Source organism: Tachysurus vachellii, chromosome 3 (assembly GCF_030014155.1).
Source record: "Tachysurus vachellii isolate PV-2020 chromosome 3, HZAU_Pvac_v1, whole genome shotgun sequence".
Lineage (NCBI taxonomy): Eukaryota > Metazoa > Chordata > Actinopteri > Siluriformes > Bagridae > Tachysurus > Tachysurus vachellii.
In genome coordinates this window covers 34,225,602-34,250,670 of record NC_083462.1, presented here as the reverse complement: position 1 = coordinate 34,250,670, position 25,069 = coordinate 34,225,602, and the positions used below count along the sequence as shown (strand labels likewise).

The window sequence follows — 25,069 nt, the reverse complement described above, 5'->3', positions numbered from 1 at the left end:
GTATACTTTCAACATCACTGTACAAAACCTTTATCATGAAAACAAAATTAGGTCTAAAAACATTCCCTAAACAATAGTGCTTAACTCTCTCCAAAGGCTTTCCTTGTTTATTCACACTAGACCAAAATCTAGATAACCTTACAGATATACAAAATATCTGTGATAAAATAAAAATCTTATAAAAAAAAGTGTCTCCTTGTGAAACAATATTTTTGATCAGGATGGAAGAATTCACTCAAAATGTTGGCCAAACCTTGGAGAGCAGTTTATCACTGCATTATAAATTAACTGTTCTCCCATTTTAATATCATCTCGGTCACCTTTTTGGCAACAAAGAGAGAACTGCCCTACAGCAACTTATTGTTATTGTCCATTGGCTAAGCTTTCATTAAAACCCTCTAGTCGAACTCTGGCCAAAAGCTTTACCAGTAATCTATCAATTCTAGGTACTTTGCCATGTGCCATACTTTGGACGGCTCTTTCTAGCTCCTCTAACATTACAGTCTTAGTAAAGCTGGTGTTTGTAACAATAAAATCTATCTAAACTTTTCTGAAGATAATAAATTGTCATAAACATGAACCCACCTGTCATAAACATGAACCCACCTGTAGGCTATGTTAGACAGCACGTTTACAGTCAGTTCTTTACGTTGATGAGTTGCAAGCAGGAAAAAGCAAGCATAAGTCTTTGACAAGAGCTGAACTGTGATGGCTAGATGACTGGGTCAGAGTTTCACCAAAAGATCAAGTCTTGTGGGATGTTTCCTGGTATGCAGTGGTAAGTACCTAATAAAAGTGCTCTAAAGAAGGTCAAGGGGGGCCCAAGGCTCATTGATGCTCTTGACACAGATCTCACCTCACTGTTCTCTTCTGTCCAAATTCTCATTGGAAGCAACTTCTGCAAAGACTCAAGGAAAATCTTAAAGCTTCTGAACAAGATCCTTGTGCAAGCTGTACAAGATCTTCACTTTACTACTCATATTTCAGTGAGTTACTTACATACGCTGTCCCCGGCAGCTCCCACTGTTTTATCCACCCTGACTTCTGAAGACTTTGCCTCCAATTATGACAAGAGGATCTGCTAGACTGTCACTTCTACCCTGACTACCCCTACATTACACAACCAGGATTTCGCTTCACCTTATGGCACATTTTTTAACCCTAGCACCTGAAGAGATCTTACAAGTCACACTCTCCTGCAATTCGCCTGCCCACTGGATCTAGTCCCTTCCATAATACTCCAGACAAACTCAGAAGACCTCCTGCTTTTCGACACTGTGATCACCATTGGTTATATAACATGTGAACATGTACCAGCTACTATTAAGAGCGCAAGGCTCATCACCATCCTGAGGAAATCTGCTCTGGATCCCTCAGGAGTTTCGAAATTCATGGAGCAGCATGGTCATATCCGTTAACATGAAGGGGTTACATTTACATTACATTTACAGCATTTTAGCAGACGCCCTTATATCCAGAGCGACTTACATTTTATCTCATTTTTTTATACTCAGCTCTGAGGTAAACTACATGAACATCAGAAAAGTCACTTACAGGTTCTGTGTAGGATGTTGCTTAGGTCTTTTGTTATGGTTTCACACATTTGTTCCCCTCGATACATCAGAGAAGTAATACATCTCTATTCATGTATTGTGTTTTTATTTCTTGTTATTTTACTTTTCCTTTGTTATATTTTTTTTTGTCTATTAATTTGCTTTGGCAACATTGTTAAATACAGAGACACACACACTCACACACACACAGATACAGACAGACAAAAGTGATGTGAGAGTCATGGTCAGGGGTTTAGCACTTGTGCAGTTTGTCCCTCTCGGTTCAGTTCAAATTACTTTTATCTTTGAGTCTTTGCAGTGTGCACAGAGACCAGACTGACTAGATTACCATTAAAATGTAAAAAAAACAAAAAACTAACAAAAAAAAGGCAACTTTTGTGGATTCAATTAAAAGTGGATTCAACCTTGACCTTTAAAGCCCTGCAAAATCTCACCGGTTACAAACGTCCGACTTGACTCCACTGGTCCCATCAGAAATCTTTGCACAAATGAATCTTGCTCCACACATGAATATTCTCCTCCTTATTTGGCTAAATACAGAAAAGTTTTCGCTTCCCAATGAAATTTGTCCCAAAAAAAACAAACTGAATCTGATTGTATGTTTGGTAATAGTTCTGGTGTAGGATCAGCACAAGCTATCCAATGCTAGAGAGTAGATGTTACTAAGTTGTTAATGTTAATGTCAACACAAGACAAAAGTGATGTGAGAGTCATGGTCAGGGGTTTAGCGCTTGTGCAGTTTGTCACTCGGTTCAGTTCAAATTACTTTTATCGTTTTATTGGCATGACAAATTGTACAATGTATTAGCCAAAGCATTTATATGGAATAAAACCTGAAGAGATAAGATAAACAGGTGAGGGGGAAAAGACAAAACAAGTAAGTACAGATGGGGTGTCTGTGTGTGTGTGTGTGTGTGTGTGTGTGTGTGTGTGTGTGTGTGTGTGTGTGTGTGTGTGTGTGTGTGTGTGTAGTGTTACATTTCTGTGCTTTGATTCTGGTATGTGGCTTTATAGCTGTTCATTTCAGACTCACATCCCTCTCTGTAGTCGAACCACAATAGAATTCAGTTGGACCTGGACTCCTCCTTGATTAGATGGTCTCAGAATTATTATTAGTTCATGTTTGAGTGTGATTTGGAGTGTTCCCACATTTGTAAAGAAGCAAACAGAGGAGGAAACACTGCAGGTTTTGATTTAAACAAACTGAACACTGCATATGTCAAACCAAGAACCAACAGGAGCGCTGAACCGGATGGTGTGACAACTTCAAACCACCTCTCAGGGATGATGTTTTTCTTCTTTCTGTTTTTAATCATCGAGGATTGTCTTAAACAATCTAAAACGTCAGCATTTTCATGTCCATGTTCCACAAAATAAATTGAATTGCATGCTGTAAGACGTTTTGCATTGATACGCAAATCCTGACATCTCACTTAAGTTTTTTTTCCACTAAAGTTTAGAACATATACAAAATAAAAATGGGATTATATTTAGTTTTATACCTACCTAAAGAATACATGTACTTAGAAAATGTAACAAATGTAAGAATAAAGTAAATTAATCTTAAAAGGAAGAGCAGGTTAGGAAGAGCCCAGCACATCATTCATTTACATCATTAAACCATTAATCACATTTTATATATATATACAGTATATACACACACACACACACACACACACACTTCAACCTGTGTTTTATATTAGCAGAATAAAGAGACTTTTAAGGAGAGGTGTGTTAAAGCTCTCCAAGTAGTTTGAAAATCAGGGTTTTTGCTTCATATCAATCAGATGAGAAGTAACTAGTAACTAACTACTTGAGTAGTTTTTTTTTCATCGGATACTTTTTTACTCTTACTCAAGTAACTATTAAGATTATTACTTTTACTTGAGTAAATATTTCCATAAGTACTTGTACTTTTACTTGAGTACAGATTTTGGATACTCTACTCACCTCTGCTTGTCAACAAGTCTGCTTGACAATTTCCATGATTTTCATTTATAAATATTTGGGTGTTTGGATCAGCAATTTCACTTTGATCTATCAAATAACTGAAGGACACTGAAGGTAATATTTCAGTAGTGAAATGCAGTAGTGAAATAGTTTATTGGATTAACAGAAAATGTGCAATATGCATCAAAACAAAATTAGACAGGTGCATAAATTTGGGCACCCTTGCCATTTGTTGATTTGAATACCTGTAACTTCTTAGCACTGATTAATTGGAACACACAATTGGTTTGGTGGCTCATTGAGCCTCAAGCTTCATAGACAGGTGCATCCAATCATGAGAAAAGGTATTTAAGGTGGCCAATTGCAAGTTGTTGTTCTCTTTGACTCCTCTGAAGAGTGGCAACATGGAGGCCTCAAAACAACTCTCAAATGACCTGAAAACAAAGAATGGTTTAGAGGAAGGCTACAAAAGGTTATCACAGAGATATAAGCTGTCAGTGTCCACTGTGCACACGCCACAAACTGAATCGCTTGAGGTATGCAAACCCACATTTGGACAAGCCAGCTTCAATTCGGAATAAAGTGCTGTGGAGTGATGAAACTAAAGCCCTATTCGGACGGGATTAGTTTTACGTGGGGACGTGGGGGTAAAGTAATTATTACCAGAGCTTCTCGGTGATTTCAGTCCCGTCCGAATGTGCCATCGGACAATGTCAGTAAAGATTACGGCGACTTTTACCTTCTGTAAATCCCGTCCGAATAGACCCGCTGTAAATATGTACGGTAAAATTCCGTCATTTCCTGTTTAAAAGTAGTTTTTGGCACGTTTTGCAAGCATGGAGGCGCCATGTTGTCTGTTTGCGCACGTGATAACAGGAAGCAACGTCATATGCACATGATGACAAAAAGGTTACTGTGGTGCGTAAAGCGAGTTACCCCTCCCACTTCTGCTAGTTTTACTGAGATGTCTTGTCCCGTGCGAATTGGCCAATTAATATTACTCACTCACTCATTACTCATTTACAAATCTCTGTGTGGAGAGCCACGGGGTCCGGCGTAATGTCAGCCTGAACCAATAGGAATAACCAACCACATCAAACAGGAGTAACTGTTCATGCAGGGGGAAACTGTAAGAAAGAGATGTCCAGGTACTAACCCAAGACTACACTGCAGAATTGTACTGTACACCTTGTCTCTCCTGTTTCCACCAAAACTGTTCATCAGTATTCGTGTTCAGGCTGCTACTGTCAAATCTATTGTCAGCTGTGCCAATGTCAAATGTCTGTTTTAATGATGCCAGCAGTGGAAATCTTGGATGTGGACAATGTGAAAGATGTTTGCTGATGAATCCACCCTCATTGTTTTTCCGACATCTGGGAGAGTTACGGTGAGTAGAAGCCCCAAAGTAGATTACTACCCGGACTACTACGTACCCAAAGCAAAGCACGATGGTGGATTAGTGATGTTTTGGACTGCAAACATGGCACTCCTCAGGTCCTGTACCTGTGCACTGTACACCAGCAAGGCTTACCAGACCATTCAGGAGGACTATGTGCACTCAATGACTGAAACATTGTACCCTGAAGGTGGTGCTGTGTATCATGATGACCAATAAAGACCAATACTGATCCACTTTGTGGTGTTTTAGAGGAGTGAGTCAGGATACATTTTCCTCCACCAGCATCACATAGAGACCTGGACATTGTTCTGCAAGAGGAACAGCTCAAACTCCTTCTGACCACTGTGCAGGACTCTGTCATTCCCAAGACATCTTGATGATGTATTGGCTGCAAAAGGAGGTCCTGCACCACACTAATATATTATTGTGGTATAAATGCAGCTGTTTTAGTTTCATTGTCCAATTCCTGTATATTTTTTACCTCAGAACAGTAAGCAAATGTGGTTGCATGTTGATCGATTTAAAGCTAATATCTAAACATAACATATAGCTCATGTCAAGCTAAGGCACGCTGCTCTGTTTACTGCTGGTGCTGTGAGCAGTCATGCTGATTGCTGAAATTGAGGAGATCAGAGTATATTATTTGAAAACCAGATCTAATTTGTGTCTTTTTACCACAGGGGAGTTTAGCAGTAAAACCTCATGAGCCGACATATCAATCACTGGGACACTGTTACAGAAAAACTACAAGCCTTCGTAGCTTTGTTTAGAGCCAGTTTATCAGCCAACCTCCTCTTTAATTAGCTCTTAGTACATTAATGTTCTTGTGGGAACACTGATTTAAAGACCCCAGTGATCACTGTACGCTGATGTGTTGGTGGAGCTGTAGATAATCACCCTGCTAGAGCTTTATCTGTGTCACTGAGCCATGTGATTGCATTCAATTATGTCTATATGGGCCGTTTCCTTTATGAGCTGACATATTTTTAAGGGGTATATTTGTTCAAGTTGCCCTAAAGCTATTCTCTTTAACTGTCATCTCCACCCCCTCTCATGCGTGATTTTTCTCTTTCTTTCTCTGAAGCAAATTTTGCAAGTTCACAAATGAAATGTGTGTGTGTGTGTGTATGTGTATGTGTGTGTGTGTGTGTGTGTATGTGTGTGTAGCAGCAACATGAGCAGAGTTTTTAGAGCTGCCCTGATTCACAGCCCTCTGTTTTATGTTGTATTTTATTTTGCCGGCTATGTGTGTGTGTGTGTGTGTGTGTGTGTGTGTGTGTGTGTGTGTGTGTGAGAGAGAGAGAGAGAGAGTTCAGGGTTCAGAGTGTAAAGCCTGTCACTGCCTCTACACTTCTGTAAGTAATGTGGAATATCACTGGAAATCGTTAACATTGAACTTGTGCCAGAAGAATGTTATTGCAGCATAAACTCTGAGAAATATTTTCAGATTCTTTCTTGTGAAATTGAGGTGAAGACTGGACTGTGCCAAAGACTGAAAAACATTCTGCTGCTTTACATTGTGATAAATGCGGGAATAAATGTTGGGACAGATGTTTACTGTAATTTGATTTGGGCTTCATTTAATTTGAGAGTGAGAGAGTGAGAGAGAGAGAGAGAGAGAGAGAGAGTGAGTGATTTCTTGCTCTGTTCATTACTCTACATGACTCTGTCAGATGTCTGTGTTTCCTGGTGATCTCACACTGTGTGTGTTAATCAGTAACCTGTTGTAAGATGTGTTTTACTGACAGCGACCCTCGACCCACGCTATGATCTCCAGTAAGAACAAACATGGCTTACTATGTGATCAAGTCATGCAGCTTTATGTAGTTTATTTCTGTGATTAAGCAGAGCGAGAGAGATTCGACAAGTTCTTTATCCCAACCAGTCATTTTTGATATAGAATGCAAATTATAATGATATAAATATATGAGAGCAAGTTTGAGTTGGTTTAAAACAAAGGTTTCTCATGCACACACACACAGGTCAGAAGTGAACTGTCTGTGTGACTTATTTATCATGTGATGTATTTATCATGTTATTTATAGTCATGAATTAATCATAATTTGGATTGAAAGCATTAACAGTAAACTGCTAACATCACTGCTTCTCTGATGTTCCAGCAAATTCTACCAAGAAACAATATGTTCTCATAATCCATGAAACGTGTAAGTGTGAGTGTGTGTGTGAGTGTGTGTGTGAGTGTGTGTGTGAGTGTGTGTGTGTGTGTGTGTGTGTGTGTGTGAGTGTGTGTGTGTGAGTGTGAGTGTGTGTGTGTGAGTGTGTGTGAGTGTGTGTGAGTGTGTGTGAGTGTGTGTGAGTGTGTGTGAGTGTGTGTGAGTGTGTGTGAGTGTGAGTGTGAGTGTGAGTGTGAGTGTGAGTGTGAGTGTGAGTGTGTGTGTGAGTGTGTGTGTGAGTGTGTGTGTGAGTGAGTGTGTGTGTGAGTGTGTGTGTGAGTGTGTGTGAGTGTGTGTGTGTGTGAAAGCGTGTGTGAAAGCGTGTGTGTGAGAGTATGTTTGTGTTAGAGTGTGTGTGTGAGAGTGTGAGACTGTGTGAGACTGTGTGTGGGATGGTGTGCGTGTGTGAGAGAGTGTGTATGAGAGTGTGTGTGTGGGTAAGAGTGCGTGTGTGTGTGTGTGAGTGTGTGAAAGCGTGTGTGTGTGAGAGTATGTGTGTGTGAGAGTGTGAGACTGTGTGGGACTGTGTGTGGGATGGTGTGCGTGTGTGAGAGAGTGTGTATGAGAGTGTGTGTGTGGGTAAGAGTGCGTGTGTGCATGCGTCCATGCGTGTGTGTGTTTTCTAGCAAAGTCTATTCTGTTCCTTCTGAGTTCTCTAATAAAGAACCTCTAGTTGAATGTAGAATAATTTAAAACACATTTATCACAAAGCGCTTTATATACAAATGCAACAAACATAAAAAGAAAACATCAAGACAGACCTATGTAGATGTCACAGACCTTTACTTTATATAAACACAAAGCTGAGAGATGTAAAACATTTAGACGTAAAACTATTGATTGTAGCTTGTGTAATCCTGGAAGAAACAGTGTGTTGACTGATTTGAGAGAGCGGCAGTGTGGAAGTGAATCAGCTCGTCAGTTTCAGAACACTTTCATTTGATTGGAGGAGTTTGAGCTCGTACAGTAGTGCAGGAGGTTCCTGAGCAGAGACAGATCACATGCTTCCTGCATGACAGGAGGTTTGCTAACTAATGAACGTGGTGTTAAACAGCATCACGCCGTGTTCCGCAGATGTTTGGGACATTCTTTTCCTGCTGTAAATTTCAGGCTTACAGAGTAAATGAATATACAGTAGCTTAAAGGATTTCATTTCAGAGAGTTCTGCAGATTGTGACAAGCAGCATGATCAGTATAATTAGCATAATTAGCTCTCAGTGGAAACATTAGCATTTTGGTTGAACTATTGGTCTAAGAATTAGAAATGTTCGTAGAAAGTGTGCTGCATAAAACTTTCAGTTCTGCAAAAAGAAGAGAGAGGTTAGTACAGGACACACACACACACACACACACTGCCTAGTTTCAGTGAATATGGGTCTGGTTGTGTTTGTATAGATCTGACATTTTCTACTCTCAGTAACTGTACATGAATGTTGATATCTTGTTAAACCCTGTGACAAAGAGCCTTTTTACACCTGGTCACTTCATGTGTTGTCTCTGATCCGATATCTGTCTGATTTGTTAAAACTGTTCCATTTACATTAGGCCACATAAATGCGTCTCGGCGAGTCGGATATCGATCTGATATTTCTACTCCCGCCCAAAATTCAAATATATTTTACCTCATTTCAGTGGTAATTGAAATGGAAAACGCTTTGGTGTTTATACTTAAAACATATTTTGACTACACTTTAGTGTATGCGTTTGCTACAAAAAACAGCATTTACTGTTTGCTGCATTTTCGCTGGCGGCAGCAGTGCATTTTAAGACCCAACGAGACACCTGAGTGAAAGATCGAAGCAGCACTGATGGGAAAACATATTTGTTTCTGGCACGATGCACAACTCGCGAGTCACCTGCGAGTGACGTACTTCCGTTTGGGAGGAGTATAGCGCTGACGTATGTGGCTTGAACAACCACATTCATTTACACCTGTCCAGTTTCATCTGAAACGCGTCCCAGACCACCTCCTGAAGTGGTTTGAACCATCGCATTTATATCCGTCTCGAAACCGTTTCGGAGGGCATTTAGACCTGGTCTTTTTACCATCGGATAGATATCTGATCACAGAAAACACATGAAGTGACCAGGTGTAAAAACCCCCAAAGTGTTTTTTAAGATCTTTCACATGAATCTTCTTCTGTTCAGAAGTTTTTTTATCTTGCACTTATCATGGCCTTTGCAGTCTCTCTCTCTAGCACTCCTGTCCTTCATGTCCTCTTGTCTTTTTCTTGACAGCTGGTGAGATGTTAAACCCACACATCCAGACTAAAGAAATCAGCTTTATTGCTACGATTGATTAGACATCAACTTAAATTAGGACAGAACTGTGTGTGCGCGTGTGTGTGTGTGTGTGTGTGTGTGTGTGTGTGTGTGCCACTTTGCGGCCTGACTGGGTAATTACCACTTACCAATTTAATCATATCTTCTTTAATCCTGCAGTCCAGAAGTCTTTGCACTTGTATTCCACTGAAATCCTCATTTTTAACATTTTAGTTTGTATTGTGTAAAATTAATAAACAACAATATCTATACAGTACCAAGGTGGAATTTTCAATTCTGACTGGCATATACAGTACATATGTGATTTATTTTTTATGGGGTAGAATTGTTTCATACATTTATTTGTTCATTCACAAATAAAAGGACTCCATAATCATCCCCAAATAAATGTGAACAGGTGAACAGAAATGAAGCAACTTCACTAAGAATTTTTTGAGTTTCACAAAGGAGATAAATTCACAAATAAATAAAATGTAAATAATTTTTTTTTTTTTTTAACAAAAATGTTTAACATCACAAACACGACTTATTTAAATGAAACACATTTCAATATGTCTGCAAACAAATCGATAAATAGCGCGACTCCACTCACTGTCTATACAAGCCAATTGTACAACAGCTCCATTGTGCTGACCAATCATAGCACATTCTCACTGTAACCAGAGCCAGCTGGTGTAGATAATATAAAGACCCTGAAGCATGGCTCATCAGGACGAATCACAACAGCTGGTGGTTTTAACCATCTAACAGTTCAATTCAATTCAATTCAAGTTTATTTGTATAGCGCTTTTTACAATGGACATTGTCACAAAGCAGCTTTACAGAACATAAACATAGAACAGAAGATAAACATAAGGAGAAGTATAAAGAATTAATATAATAAAGATTCAAGATATATATAGTTCACAGTGTGTATGTATGTATGTATGTATGTATATGTATTTGTCCCCAATGAGCAAGTCTGAGGTGGGTCAGGCAGCAGTGGCAAGGAAAAACTCCCTTAGATTGGTAAAGGAAGAAACCTTGATAGGAACCAGACTCAAGGGGAACCTCATCCTCATATGGGTGACACTAGATGGTGTGGTTACAAATATACAAGTATCACAGAGTCCAACTGGAGCCGGTAGATCTGTAGATGTCTCAGGGTTCTCACAGAGTCAACCTTGTCTCAGTGGAGGTCCAAAAATTTCATCGCACGGAAGACGATCATAGCATGGGTGTCTCAGCATGGAGAAGAGAAGAGCAGTGCAGAGAGATTAACATATCTGCTGTTCATAAGAATGTGCAAGTCTAGTGTGATAGTGCACAATATTATGGGATGTATCATGTGTACGCCTGACTAAAGAGATGAGTTTTTAATCTACATTTAAACTGTGAAAGTGTGTCTGAGCCCCGAACACCATCAGGAAGACTATTCCATTTGGGAGCTAAATAAGAGCTGTATTCTGAAAGAAAAAGTCTTCATTTTATATGAATGTGTTTTCAAAAAAGTCTCTTCATAACACTGATTAGGCAAACAAGCTGAATCAGTTTATTGAATCCATACCGAATCAGTTATTACATCAGAACACTGATCACTGGGTTATTATAAACCCAGCAAGAATTGGTTTAAAAGTCATGAAACTTTCTGACTGTTTGTATTCCACAGTGTAAATTTAAAACAACAGTGTTTTGTTTTATTAAAACAAGTGTTCATTTTAAGCTCTCCAGAAATTGTACTGTCAAAAGTTGAACCATATACACAAAATTAAATAATAATAATAATAATAATAATAATAATAATATAAAAAGATTTCCAAGATGGCAGTTAAATGGCCACTGAATTGTACATGCTACAGTGTGAAATTTTGTATTAATGCATCGGTCAACACGTTCCAGAGCGACTCCAGAGCTGGAACACCGCCGTGCCAAGGTCACTGAATATTTGCAGTTTGTTTGCCATCAGGAAATGAGTGAGATTCCTGTCATGTCAGAAACACTGGGATTTCACAGGATTTACTGAACGTCTATTGGCAAAGTTCCAATTTTTTGTATAGATTCTGTGCTGTGTTCAGGTCTTCTGGCCTTGCTTCAGGATCAAAGTGTGACATTTAGTAAAAGCCAAAATCAGAACGAGTCCTATGTCAGCGTCAGCGAGAGCAGGGAGGAGGAGTCACTCACAGCGATCTGACTGACATCTGGAACACAGCGTGTACTATAATGTGGAGTGAGTTTGTCTCTACAGTTAATAACTCTCCCATATTCAGATTCACAACCATTATTTAACTACGTGTTTGGAAAATGTCACATCCTCTTAAAGCTCCGGTGTATTTTATTAGCAGCTGACTGACACCCAGGCGCTCTTAGTGAAAATCAAACATGACATGCTTGTTATTTGTATGCATACGCTGGGTTTTCTGTGAACTGTGAGGAAGGAAAGGAGAAGTCAGGTTCAGAGAGTACAGTCATTGGCACTTTACTTTCTGCACGTGACACTGTAAATCCTGTGATTCAGTGTGTGAGTGTATTTAAACAGGTCATGATGTATCATTCTAACTGTGCCTATAATGCACCAGATTTATCCAACATACTTTTACTTCTTCAGTATTATTGCATATTGGTGAAATTCTGACATTCTCCTCAAAAATTCCTTCAAAATACAGTACATAACTTTGGACTTATAACTTTGGGTTATATATAGAAGTAGTTAGATATGTGGACTGTTTATGTAATTATGATTGAAGGAGATTGAAGTTTTTTCAATCTTTTTGCCGTATGATTGATCATCACTTTTTGCCGTATGATTATTCATCACTCCTCTGTGTGCTGTGTACACTTGTACTGATTGGTTGTGTAGGCTGTGCTTTATATCATCAGTAGGTTACAGTTCCCTGTGTAAGGACCTCACATCCTGTTATATATTGTTAATTGTTCTGCATTTTAAACAAACAAAATTGTAAGGTTTAGGTTTAGCAACTGCTTCCTAAAGTGTACGCAAATGAAAAGTTTAATATTACAGTATATTTTTTATAGTAAAATACTGACAGATTCAGACGAGAGACTAAAATCCAGAGGTAAACAGGAAATAATTACATTTTCTTCTCCATTTGCCCAAGTAAAACTAATCCAGTTTGAATAGGGCTTAAGATCAAATGTGTATGAGAGAAGAGCCTTACTGTATTGATACTATGCTTTACTCAATACTGTTACAATTTGTCAGATTATCATGAATATTTTTTTTCTCCTCCCACAGATTCACCTGGGGCACTTAACTCCTCACTCTCACAGCCTCCAACAGTGGGCTCCATGATGGGTCACTCGTCCGTCATCAGCACCTCACGTCAACTTCATTCGGCTATGGGCTACTCGGTCATCACTTCCCCTTTGAACTCGCCTTCTGTCTCACTACCCTCCACACCTGCCATGGGCTTTGGCGCCCTCAACAGCCCACAGGTAAAAGTACTAAAACCTGTTCAGGCCAAAAATCCTGTATCTGCTAACACTGGGTCCTATCAGTCTTATCCTGTACCTGTAGAGTAAAACATGTGGATTATACTGAGATACAGAGAGTAAAGTGAGGTGCAGAAGAAAGGGAATGATGAGTGTGAAGACAAAGACAGAAAGCGAGGTGTGAAGGATATAGATTTTATTACATGTTTTATTACATGATTCTCTGTAGATGTTTTGCAGAGGTGTTAAACATCATCAACATGTGATGTAGAGGGAGCATTTCGGAATTAATATGATGAATCACTGGCTACAGACACACACGAGAGTCTTCTATTGGTGTGATATTAGATGGGAATTTTGGGCTTTATTCAGGTCTAAAATCCAAATTAAATAAGTAATAATTACATTACTGCACCTGCCTGTCCATTTAAAATGAGTCTATTATGAATATGGCTTAAGAGTGATCCTTTAAAGTATATTTTAATAAATATTCTTACAACACAAACTTAAATATTCTTACCACACAAACTTCTTACAACACAAACTTTTACTGTGATTTCCAGATTACTGAGCGCACCTGAATACAAGCCTCACTTAGTGAATTTTGAAAAAATTATTATTTTGAACATAAATAAGCCGTACATGTCTATAAGCCGCAGGTGCCTACAGGTACATTGAAACAAATGAACTTTACACAGGCTTTAACGAAACACGGCTTGTAACAAAAAATAAAAAATTAGCAGTAAACAGTAGCCTACCAAGAAAGTCATTGGTCACTATCTTCCTCCTGTGCACTGAAACCACTGAAGCCATCTCCTTCGTGTCGGAGTTAACCCGTTCGGCAATTTCATTGGTCTAATGAAAGCTTCATGCCGCCAAAAAGCTGAGCACGTCACAGAATGTGTTTTTTTGAAGAAAAAAAAATTGAAAGCGGGAAAAATCCATTTATTATCTGTGTCATTGTTTAAGCTGCAAGGTTCAAAGCGTGGGAAAAAAGTTGCGGCTTATGGTCTAGAAAATACGGTAGTTAGAATTCTGAGCTTCAGACCAAACACAGAGCAGATGAATTAAAGTTAAGAATTTATGATGAAATAAAGATACAGATTTGCTTGGGGTTGCTGTTACTTTTCATATTGAACTTGTGAGTCAGGGTTCGGGTTGTAAGTGTCTGCTGGCACTTTTAACCCTGCTTCAGACTGTCGACAGGATTCTTGGGTAGCACACGTACTTCTGTCTTTCCTTCTTACTTAAATTTATTACAATATATTGGATTCCTTTATACACAGTGAGTCATTTATAGAAATAATATACGTCTTCTTAAAACCCATATCGCTGCTCGGCACGAGTCCTTGTGTGAAGATTATACTTTTATTTTTAATTAAAAGTTGTGTCCACATTTCCATTGTTATCATAATGTAATCTGAGGGTAAGAGAAAGCAGTTTAAAACTTTCCTGGTTAAAAATACTGGAGGTAAAGAAACTGAAGAAAGTAAAAGACCATGTGAATCCACCAATCAGACAGACAGAAACAATCAGACAGACAGAAACAATCAGACAGACAGAAACAGTCAGACAGACAGAAACAGTCAGACAGACAGAAACAGTCAGACAGACAGAAACAGTCAGACAGACAGAAACAATCAGACAGACAGAAACAGTCAGACAGACAGAAACAGTCAGACAGACAGAAACAGTCAGACAGACAGAAACAATCAGACAGACAGAAACAGTCAGACAGACAGAAACAGTCAGACAAAAGATGAACATCTAAATGTAAATATCATTAAATTACAAGAAACTTCTATAGCAATAATAATAATATATAATAATAATAATAATAATAATAATAATAATAATAATAATAATATAATAAATAATAATATATAATAATATGATCTTTAAACAACTTTTGGTCTGTGAATATACAGTGAAGTGCCGAACGTATTCAGACTCCTTAAAAGTCATCTGATTCATCTGGATTACAGATTGACACTTTGACACAGATTGTTTCAGAGAGTATTTGTTGCAATCCTTTATGGTCTTGACAACATTCCTGAACTTTGATATGGTTTCACATGCCTCTACTTTAGCAACAGTTTGTTTTCAGCCATATCTCAGATACACTCGTCATTTATGGAGAACTCTTCAAATGGTTGTGTTGTTGCTCCTTCACTCCTCTCCCCCGCCACCGTCCTCTTTGACTCCTTCAGCTGGCCTCATTGTGGCTCATCGCACTTGTGTTTTCATTGTACAAGCCATTGTACAGACACATTTTAGTTTTCTGTCTATGTGAGGACATCCCATCTAAAACGACTGTTAAGGTTAATCCTAACATGAACTGCAGAAACTAATATAAAATGTTTGACTCTTCTAGTTCTGTAAATGCTGTAAAACTCTGTATTTTGCCTTTAGTCTTCAAAAAGGACTAAATATGTGAACACATATGACCTGAAGTGTCAGCTGTAGTGTGAGTAACAAAGAGTGAGGGAAAGCGTACGAGTGAGAGGAATGGATGGATTAATTGTGTTTATAGTGTAATAGAGAGAGGGGAACCCCACAGGTCCCCTGTTTGCCCGCTGATGTAATTCAACACCCGATCTTCTCTCTCTCTCTCTCTCTCTCTCTCTCTCTCTCTCTCTCTCTCTCTCTCTCTCTCTCTCTCTCTCCATCATGTAGATGAACTCTCTGAACAATGTGAGCAGCTCAGAAGATGTGAAGCCTCCTCCTGGTCTCTTGCCTCTGGCCAACATCAGTAGCTACCAGTGCACCAGTCCTGGCTCTATGTCCAAGCACATATGTGCCATCTGTGGTGATCGCTCCTCAGGTAATGATGCAATCAGCACAATATGCTTTGGGCTAAAATATTAAAAACACTCTCCGATATAGTGAATACATCCAAATCCTGCAAATAAACAGAGTTTATTTTTTAATGATAATAAAGCATAGAAAAGAGTCTTTATAAATGTACAGATAAAAAAATAATATTTCATATAAACCTCTTGGGATTTACTTCGAATCATATAAGTTTAATGTACACATTCTGTTTACCACGACACCTACCTGTAATACTGTATAACTCTTCAGAGACAGAAAGATCCTGTGCCATTCCTGTGCATGTCCTGTTCGAGTGTGTTTGGAGAGACAGAGCGATAGATACCTCACCGTTCTGTAATGTCTCAGCCTACAGTGAGCCTTATCCTTCCTCCCTAATGTGCTGCGTTCCAGCACGTTCCTGAATACATCAGAGCACATTCCACTTTCAGCCTTAACCTGATACTGTTACAGAATGTCGTGCATCTGTTTTCTCAGAAGAGAAAGTCAGCCGTTTCATTTACATTTTCATCTTTTCACATTTCGCAGTGACGGGAACGTGTGTCCTGCTTTTCTGATTCATTTTGGCCTTTTCATGTGCTGTGACTGCCAGTTACGCTGCTAAATAATATTTGTTCTCTCGCATACATGAGTCAAATGTATGTCCACCTTTTGCCTCTGAGTTGTTTGTGCACCAATAAATGGAAATCACTTGTGCCAAGCACACACCCGGTGACTGACATTTATCAGTATACTCATGGATTATTATACTCATGGATTATTATACTCATGGATTATTATACTCATGGATTATTATACTCATGGACTGCTCATCAGTTAAAGCTCAATCCTAGCAAAACTCAATCCCCAGGTCATGATCTTGCTATATCCTTGCACAACGATCTGATCTCCCCTTCAGCCACAGCTCCCAACCTTGGGGTAACCATAAACAATCCACTGTACTTTTCCTCTCATGTTGCTAATGTGACTCGCTCATGTCTTCGTGACCTCGTTTCTTCTCTACAACATTAGAAGGATTCGGCCATTTCTGTCCACACAGGCTGCTCAGGTACTTGTTCAGTCTCTTGTCATTTCTAGACCGGATTTCTGCAACACACTGCTGGCAGGTCTACATATGAACGCAATCCGTCTTCTGCAAATGATCCAAAATGCAAAAGGCCAAAAAGCAGCTGCCCGGCTTGTTTTCAACCTGCCAAAGTTCTCCCATACCACCCCGCTGCTGCGATCCCTCCACTGGCTTCCTGTATCTGCACGCATCAGATTCAAAACACTGATGCTGGCCTACAAAGCCAAAAACAGACCAGCTCCCTCTTACCTCAAAGCCCTCATCACTCCTCACACTGCACCCCGCACCCTCAGATCTACCAGCACTGCTCGACTGGTTCCACCATCTCTCAGGGTAAGAGGCAAGTTTACTACAAGACTCTTCTCTGTACTGGCACCAAGGTGGTGGAATGAACTTCCCCTAGAGGTCCGGACAGCTGAGTCACTGGATATTTTCAAGCGGCGGTTGAAGACCTACTTATTCAGGAAACACTTCAACTAGCACTTCTTTCCTTATCTTTCGCATTTAAAAAAAACAAAACAAAAAAAAACACCTTTGACACTTTTTCATTGTAACTTTGAACAACTGTTTTAAACTCATGGTATCTTAAGTATGTAACTTAGTGATCCAGCATTAATGTATTCAATGTTAGAGATTTAAGCACTTATGTACGTCACTCTGGATAAGGGCGTCTGTCACATGATGTAAATGTAAATGTAAATGTAAATGTAAGAAAATCAGCATTTTGTAACACATTATCCTAAAAGACTAATATATAAGGCCTAGTGTTGGCAGGTAACAGAATTCATGTATCATTTAATACTTAATACCATGTTTGTGCTGATTAATTACATTTGGAGTTGTGCAGGTTTTTTTTTTTTTTAGCTGTCTAGCTAATCCCATTTTGTCTATCCTTTATGAGTTACAAGTTGTTTTGACTTTGCTGTGAATGCAGGAAAACACTACGGTGTGTACAGCTGTGAGGGGTGTAAAGGTTTCTTCAAGAGAACCATCCGGAAAGACCTGACCTACACGTGTCGAGAAAATAAGGAGTGTCTGATCGATAAACGTCAGCGCAATCGCTGCCAGTACTGTCGCTACCAGAAGTGTCTCGCCATGGGCATGAAGCGGGAAGGTGTGTGTGTGTGTGTGAGTGTGTGTACTTACACTATATGCACTAAAGCAACACCAAATGCATCCATTCAGATATAATACAAGTGTTGTATCAAATAATAGATACTTGTTAAAAAGGACTGTCCCTCCTGGCTCACTGTAGCGGTTCAGGAAGAGAGGCAGCGTGGGAAGGAGAAGAGCGATAATGAGGTGGAGTTGACCAGCAGTTATAATGAAGACATGCCTGTGGAGAAAATCCTGGATGCTGAGCTTGCAGTGGAACCCAAGACTGAAACACACACAGATGACAGTCAGGGAAACTCTGTAAGTCCTTAACTAGAGGTTATATCTCTTATAACACTAGCAAGCTGTGACCACATCAATGGTTGTGGACTCACACCATTTCTAGTGCATGTGCATTTAGAAAATTAATGATTTGCCGTATTTTTTATTTCATTTCTAATGTAAACTGAATTAATACGAGTCAGAGACAATTAAGTGAGTATATTTAGTCTAATTCGTTATTGAGGATCATTTGAAATTGTCCTGTTGAAATCTAATATGATTACACAATGTGCTAATATTATGATTATGGGTTAAACTCACACAGTTCATGTTGAAATGGCAGATATCACTATTCAGCCTTCATATTTATCCCTGGACATGTGCACTGCTTGGACTGTAGCAATGCATACACTATTCACATGTATAGTCATGGAGAAGGAAAATCACCTCCTTTAATTCTGTTAACAGTGAATAAGTTCCTCACAAACTTTAACTAAATAATCACTTCAATACATTCAAGGCATTTTTCTACACTCAGAAACCAGGTGGGAAAGAAACAGGCTACACTTGTCTTACTGTAACAATCATTGAGAGAGTGAATATCAGCCAGGTGTCATTAATGAAGTCAAGTCAAGAAGCTTTTATTGTCATTACAACCATATATAGCTGTTACAGTACACAGTGAAATGAGACGACGTTTCTCCAGATCATGGTGCTACATAAAACAAAGACAGAGCTATAAGGACTTAGTAAGTTAGTCCTAGATACATAAAGTGCAACTGTGCAACCTGGTGTAAACAGTGCAGGACAGACAAGACAGACAAGAAAGTGCAGGACAATAATACAAGACATCACACAAAAGACAATAAACAGAAACAGCCCCGATCAGTGTAAATATTAAATGCACAATATTAGTTCATCATCAAGAAATGTGACTATAAGAGAAGGACTTTTGGCAGTTTGGTTATCTGGAGCACTCGCATGTGTGTCTGTATCATGCCAAGAAGAAAAGTCCACAAAGAACAGAGATTCAAGTTACTGCTCCTTAATCTGGGCAGAGTTATTACACCATCAACAAAAAAGTTGAACTTCAACGTTCTACAGTGAGATAACCTGGAGTCTTCTGCTCCTATTCCAGTAGTGTACATGCCAACAAATTCAGTTTACGTTAGTCATCTCCTTCTATGACTTTTATGGAAGGATGGCTAGAAAAAACCTATTCTATTTAAAAAGAAATGTTAAAAAGAGTTGTAAAATTACATTTGAACAAACACTTTGGAACAATATCCTTTGGACTAATGAGTTGGTTATCATGCACAGACACCTCATAACTGTCACACATGGTAGAGAAAGATGCTGATGATCTAGGCTTGTGTGAGCGACTGAGGAACTCAGAACTACACATCATTTATTTCCAGTTATTATTGCTACGTACTGAATTACAGGGTGTACTTTAAAAAAATGACAACATATTGAAATCTGATGTGTATTTTTTGTCACCTCAGGTTATTGGTTTAAACAACCAATAACCTGAGGTGACAAAAAATACACATCAGATTTCAATATGTTGTCATTTTTTTTAAAGGAGTTTTTGAGGACTACACAATTGTTATTTTGGCCTTGATAAATAAAATCATGAGAGGGTGTACTTTCTTTTGTTCTGACTCAAAATTAAGCTGGAATACTGTAACATCCTCCCACAGTATTCACTCCAGAGGCTTTACTATAGTAACTGTAATACTGGGCATACAGTACAGGATTCCCGCGTATTTTTCCTTAACTCTGTATGAACCCTATTGCTAATGATCCTAGAAACACTGGATGAAACCGGTTTTTGCCCTTTCACTTGAGTTCAGAATCGGTTTTATTTGCACATTATCAGTGGACTCCCAAATTTAAAGCAGCGCAGCCATAACCAGGCAGCTTTGGATGAAGGAGTTCTGTAAATGCACTACTAACACTGTGGCATTACTATCATGTTAATACACTGGCTCTCCATTTGACTTCATGTGCTTGTGCCTGATTGAAAGTAAAACCCTCATGTTCAGATTTTTTCTTGTCCTGGGAATCTTTCTGCCAAACCTTCTTAAATAAATATACAATAATAACAATGACTGCTCATGTTTGGTTACATCCCTATAAAGTTCACTTACACATGGCAGTCCAGTAATCGTACTAATTCTCTCTGTCTGTTTCTGTCCATCTCTTTCTCTCTCAGACAAATGACCCAGTCACTAACATCTGCCAGGCCGCAGACAAGCAGCTCTTCATGCTGGTTGAATGGGCTAAAAGGATACCGCACTTCTCAGACCTTCCCCTGGATAATCAGGTCATTCTACTTCGAGCAGGTAAGCCTCGCATACACACACACACGCACACACACACACACACACAACTGAAGGACACTATCTTTTGCTCTACAGATATTTCCCAGCTGCTCCAGTAGACACCACTTCAGAACATCACACTGCTACATGCTACACTAATGGAAAGAGCTGCTTATACACAAGAGAACATTTTGACTTGTGTCTCTCTTTGCTCAATAATTTATTTTTTTTTCACCTCCTGGTTTTTTCTCTTCTCATCAGGCTGGAACGAGTTGCTCATCGCCTCCTTCTCACATCGCTCGGTCACAGTAAAAGATGGTATCCTGCTGGCCACAGGTCTCCACGTGCACAGAAGCAGCGCACACAGTGCAGGAGTCGGCTCCATTTTCGACAGGTTTGTTTGCCACCACAATATAAGTTGCTTTGGATAAAATGATTTGCACTAAATGTATTTATATGTACACAGATCATATTCAGGTGATGAAGTTGATGTGATGATTTTGATACAGCTGTAGAGACCTAAAAGCACTTTTGTACGTCACTCTGGATAAGGGCAACTGCCAAATGCCATAAATCTAAATTTATGCAGGTTTAAGCAGGTTTGACATGTTATATAAATGACTAGGGTTGCAAAGGGGCAGAAAGTTTCCGGAAACTTTCCACGGGAACTTAATCTAGGGAATTTTGGAAATATTCCAATTTGGAAACTTTACGGGAATTTATGGAAATTATTTGGAAATATAGGGAAATGTATAATATAAACTATATCATATACAAACATAAATAAACATTTTGTTTGGTCATAAGCAGACGTGCATGCAAAGTAATACAAATTTTAATAATGACGTCTTGACGTCTTGATTTAATTGTAAGTAGAACTTTAATTGATTTTTTCATTGAGTAACATAAAAACATATTAAACATTATTATGCTTGTAATAAACATAATAAACTTAATTGTAATCAACATTATTTTATAGAGGATTTTTTTTATTTCAGGGGATTGAGTGTGTGTGGGGGTCATCAAATTATCTGCATGTGACACTCCTAATTTACTGCTTAATAAGAGTTAGTAAGGTAGTTATTAAGTTTAGGTATTGGGTACAATTAAGAATGTAGAATAAGGTAATGCAGTATAAGGCATTAATATGTGCTTAATAAGTACTAATAAATAGACAATATTCTATTAATATTCATGATAATAAGCAACTATTTAAATGACCCTAAAATAAAGTGTTACTGTGCATGTTATGGAACAATGTAAGTACCTGCAGGGGGTTTGGCCTCAATGGCCCTCTAGTAAGCAGTGTGCTGTGTGCAAGTGACCGAGGAACGCAGGGTACAAATTCAACTTAAACTGCATTAAATCTTGTTGTTTTAAACACAATTATGCTGCAAGATTTTGTTTAACAACATTTAAGTTCCTTGTTATTGGCAACTCTGCATTTTTTTAAAATTCCCAGTTTATTTCCATATATTCCCGTTAATTCCCATGGAAAGTTTCCAGCCTTGAAAATTCCCGGAATTTTGCAACCCTATAAATGACAAAATAATAATAAAAATAATAACCAATTGTGGTGGAAATTAATGTCCGATATTTTCAGTTAAATCCGACGAGGAAGCCGGAATAGAAAAAGGAGTGTTGACTTCACAAGATACTGTAAAAATGTAAATGCTTCAGTTATTGAACCACCACTAACTGTACTGTATGCTTTGCAGTTTTGGCTGCACTCTTTGTTTTAACAGAGAAAAAGAATAAGGAAAAAGAAAAGACTGTGTACTTTGAGTGAATGTGTAGTATTCAATATGTATAAAACTCTTCAAACAAAAGTACGAGACTTCAGCAGGGTAAACAGCAGAAGGATCGATGTGTCTTTTTGTCATTTCTGCATTTAATATTGCAAGCATTTAAGATAACGAGACAGGATTTCACTGATTGTGTGTGTGTGCGTGTGTGTGTGGGACAGAGTGTTGACTGAGCTAGTGTCTAAGATGAAGGACATGCAGATGGATAAGACGGAGCTAGGCTGCCTCAGAGCCATCGTTCTCTTTAACCCTGGTGAGTGAGACACACACACACACACACACATACACACACACACATGAAGACACGCATGAAGTGGGAATTGAAAAGGGAAGACCACATGCACCAGAGGGTATAAAGGAGTTATAAATGTTCTGCTTGGAGAAGTGGACTGTGAACTAATGAACTAATGACTGACGCTAGATGAGGTTTCATTCTGTTATTCAATCATCACTAAAATATTAACTTTATTGAAACAGTAATTAAACAGTCTTTGTAAATTTAACGTATGTTAAAAACTTGATGTGAGTTAATTGATAGTGACACTTATCTCTCTTTAAAACATTTCGGTAGCAAGAAATCCTGCATTGATGAATCTCAGACAAGCACAAGAACATGAGATAAATATTTCACTCGTTCAACTTCAATAATGTTTATCCCAGTCAGTGTCACTGCTTCTGGAGCATGTCACTGAAACCCCTGGCACAAGAGTTGCTGTGTTTTGGTTGAATTAGTGCTCTTTGTTAAAACCGACCAATCCTCCTTCCTCATCTTCATCAGCGGAGGTTTATAGCAACAAATTTTAGCAAGAAATTTACATAAACTTAGTACACAAAAAATTTTCAAAACTAAGAGCATTTTCACAAACACCACATTTCTTATGTAAATGCTCCAACATACGTAACAAATTATTTTAACTTCAATGATTTATGATTTTTACCAAATGATTTACAATTAAATTCAGAAATGAGGACCATTGTGTTTGTGTGTGTGTGTGTGTGTGTGTGTGTGTGTGTGTGTGTGTGTGTGTGTGTGTGTGTGTGTGTGCTTGCTTGCAGATGCTAAAGGCCTGTCGAACCCAGCTGAGGTGGAGGTACTTAGAGAAAAAGTATATGCCTCGTTGGAGTCCTACACCAAGCACAAATATCCCAACCAGCCGGGCAGGTAGCACACTGCATTTCCACACTCCTCATATCAGGCTGGAACAAGATTTAAAATCTCTGCCTTAACATGTTAATTATGTGTTTGTCATTGTTTATATTTTAGTCACGAATAAATAATTCAAGCTTAAAACGTAAACTTTGTCATACTGGTAACTCTGGTAAATATCTGCTCTCACCATGCACTTTATTAGGAACGCCTGCTCAGTCATGCAGCTCTCTAATCAGCCAATCATATAGCAGCAGCACAATGTGGAACATGCTGTAGATCCAGATCCAGAACTCCAGTTAATGTTCACTTCAAACATCAGAATGAAGAAAAAGGCTGATCTCTGTTACTTTAACCGTGCTGAAGCATTCATACAAAGAGCTTTTAACGCACACGGTCTTAAGCAGCTTTACAACATTATAATAATTCAGAATAAAAATGACAAACCAAGCCTGAGACAATGCTGGCAAAGATAAACTCTCTCTAGACAGTACAGGTGTTCCTAATAAAGTGGACAGAGTGTGTGTATGTTCTGAACCGTGGAAATCACAGAATGGAACCAAACATGAGAACATAGTTTAAAAATGAACAGCTAATAAATAATACATTTTATTATGTCATATTATTGAGTTGATAATTATAAAGTTTGTGGAAGGAGCAGCACTGCAACTCAGCTTGTAGTAGTGAGTCCAGGGAACTCTTCTGTTGTGTGTGTGTGTGTGTGTGTGTGTGTGTGTGTGAACTAGGACTTTCTCCCCTGTTTGCTGTGTGTGTATATTATTATAAAAAAAACCTTTAACCAGTGTTTTAGGCTCATGTATCTTAAGTCTGACACCTAGTGAAAAAGAGTTAATGTATTTAATGATAAAGATTTTTGTACATCGCTCTGGACAAGGGCGTCTGCCACATGTTGTAAATGTAAATGTGTGTGTGTGTGTGTGTGTGTGTGTGTGTTGTCAGGTTTGCTAAGCTGTTACTGCGTCTCCCTGCTCTGCGGTCCATTGGACTGAAGTGTCTAGAGCATCTCTTCTTCTTCAAGCTGATTGGAGACACTCCCATAGACACCTTCCTCATGGAGATGCTTGAAGCACCCCATCAGATAACATGACATAAGCCCCGCCTCCTCTTCCTTTTCTCTTTTGTAAATACATCCATGTAATAACTGGAAAAGAATGAACTTGACAGAGGATGTAAACTCCATGTTTTGTACAAAGCACAGCCTATGACTGTGGGAGATGTGCATATGGGAAACGGGGCAGGGTGAGAAGAAGCTCATCAAGAATTAAATTTGTTTGGAAAATAATTTTCTCTTGTAAATAGATCATTTTCAGGCATCCGGTCTAACAGCAAAACAGTGCAAGAACATTTATTTTGTTGAAAAAACAAACTACAGAATTTCTAAAACTTGCAGTTCTGTCTGAATAAAATATTTAAATTTGCTGTGTTTCTACTTTTTTTCTGTATGGATTATATTATATTCTAACATATATATATGTGTATATATACACATATATGTGAATATGTGTGAGTATATATGTGAATGAGCGCCATCTGGAGGCTGTAACTGCACTGTTTCTTCACGACCAGCAGGTGGCGCTGTTGTGAATATAAACCTCATTCCTGTTGCACGTTCGGCGGTTATTTAATTCTATTTAATCTAAACGGTAGACTAATTAAGTATTAATTAAACGTATTGAACGCATTAT

General features: G+C 38.6%; 1 protein-coding gene across 2 annotated transcripts in view; it reads left to right on the top strand.

Annotated features, from left to right (window-relative positions):
* The window catches only part of rxrgb (retinoid X receptor, gamma b), a 27,719-nt gene extending 2,917 nt beyond the window's left edge, over positions 1–24,802 (top strand). Inside the window, exons 2-10 of one of the 2 annotated variants that reach the window (XM_060866923.1) lie at positions 12,613–12,812; positions 15,486–15,633; positions 17,642–17,833; positions 17,963–18,123; positions 20,303–20,432; positions 20,673–20,805; positions 22,378–22,469; positions 23,273–23,378; positions 24,324–24,802. In XM_060866923.1, coding sequence (XP_060722906.1) covers positions 12,613–12,812; positions 15,486–15,633; positions 17,642–17,833; positions 17,963–18,123; positions 20,303–20,432; positions 20,673–20,805; positions 22,378–22,469; positions 23,273–23,378; positions 24,324–24,471 — 1,310 coding nt within the window. In that variant the 3' untranslated portion in view covers positions 24,472–24,802. The remainder of the gene's footprint in view (positions 1–12,612; positions 12,813–15,485; positions 15,634–17,641; positions 17,834–17,962; positions 18,124–20,302; positions 20,433–20,672; positions 20,806–22,377; positions 22,470–23,272; positions 23,379–24,323) is intronic. The other variant, XM_060866924.1, reaches the window with a different exon arrangement.
* Positions 24,803–25,069: the final 267 nt, after the last annotated feature.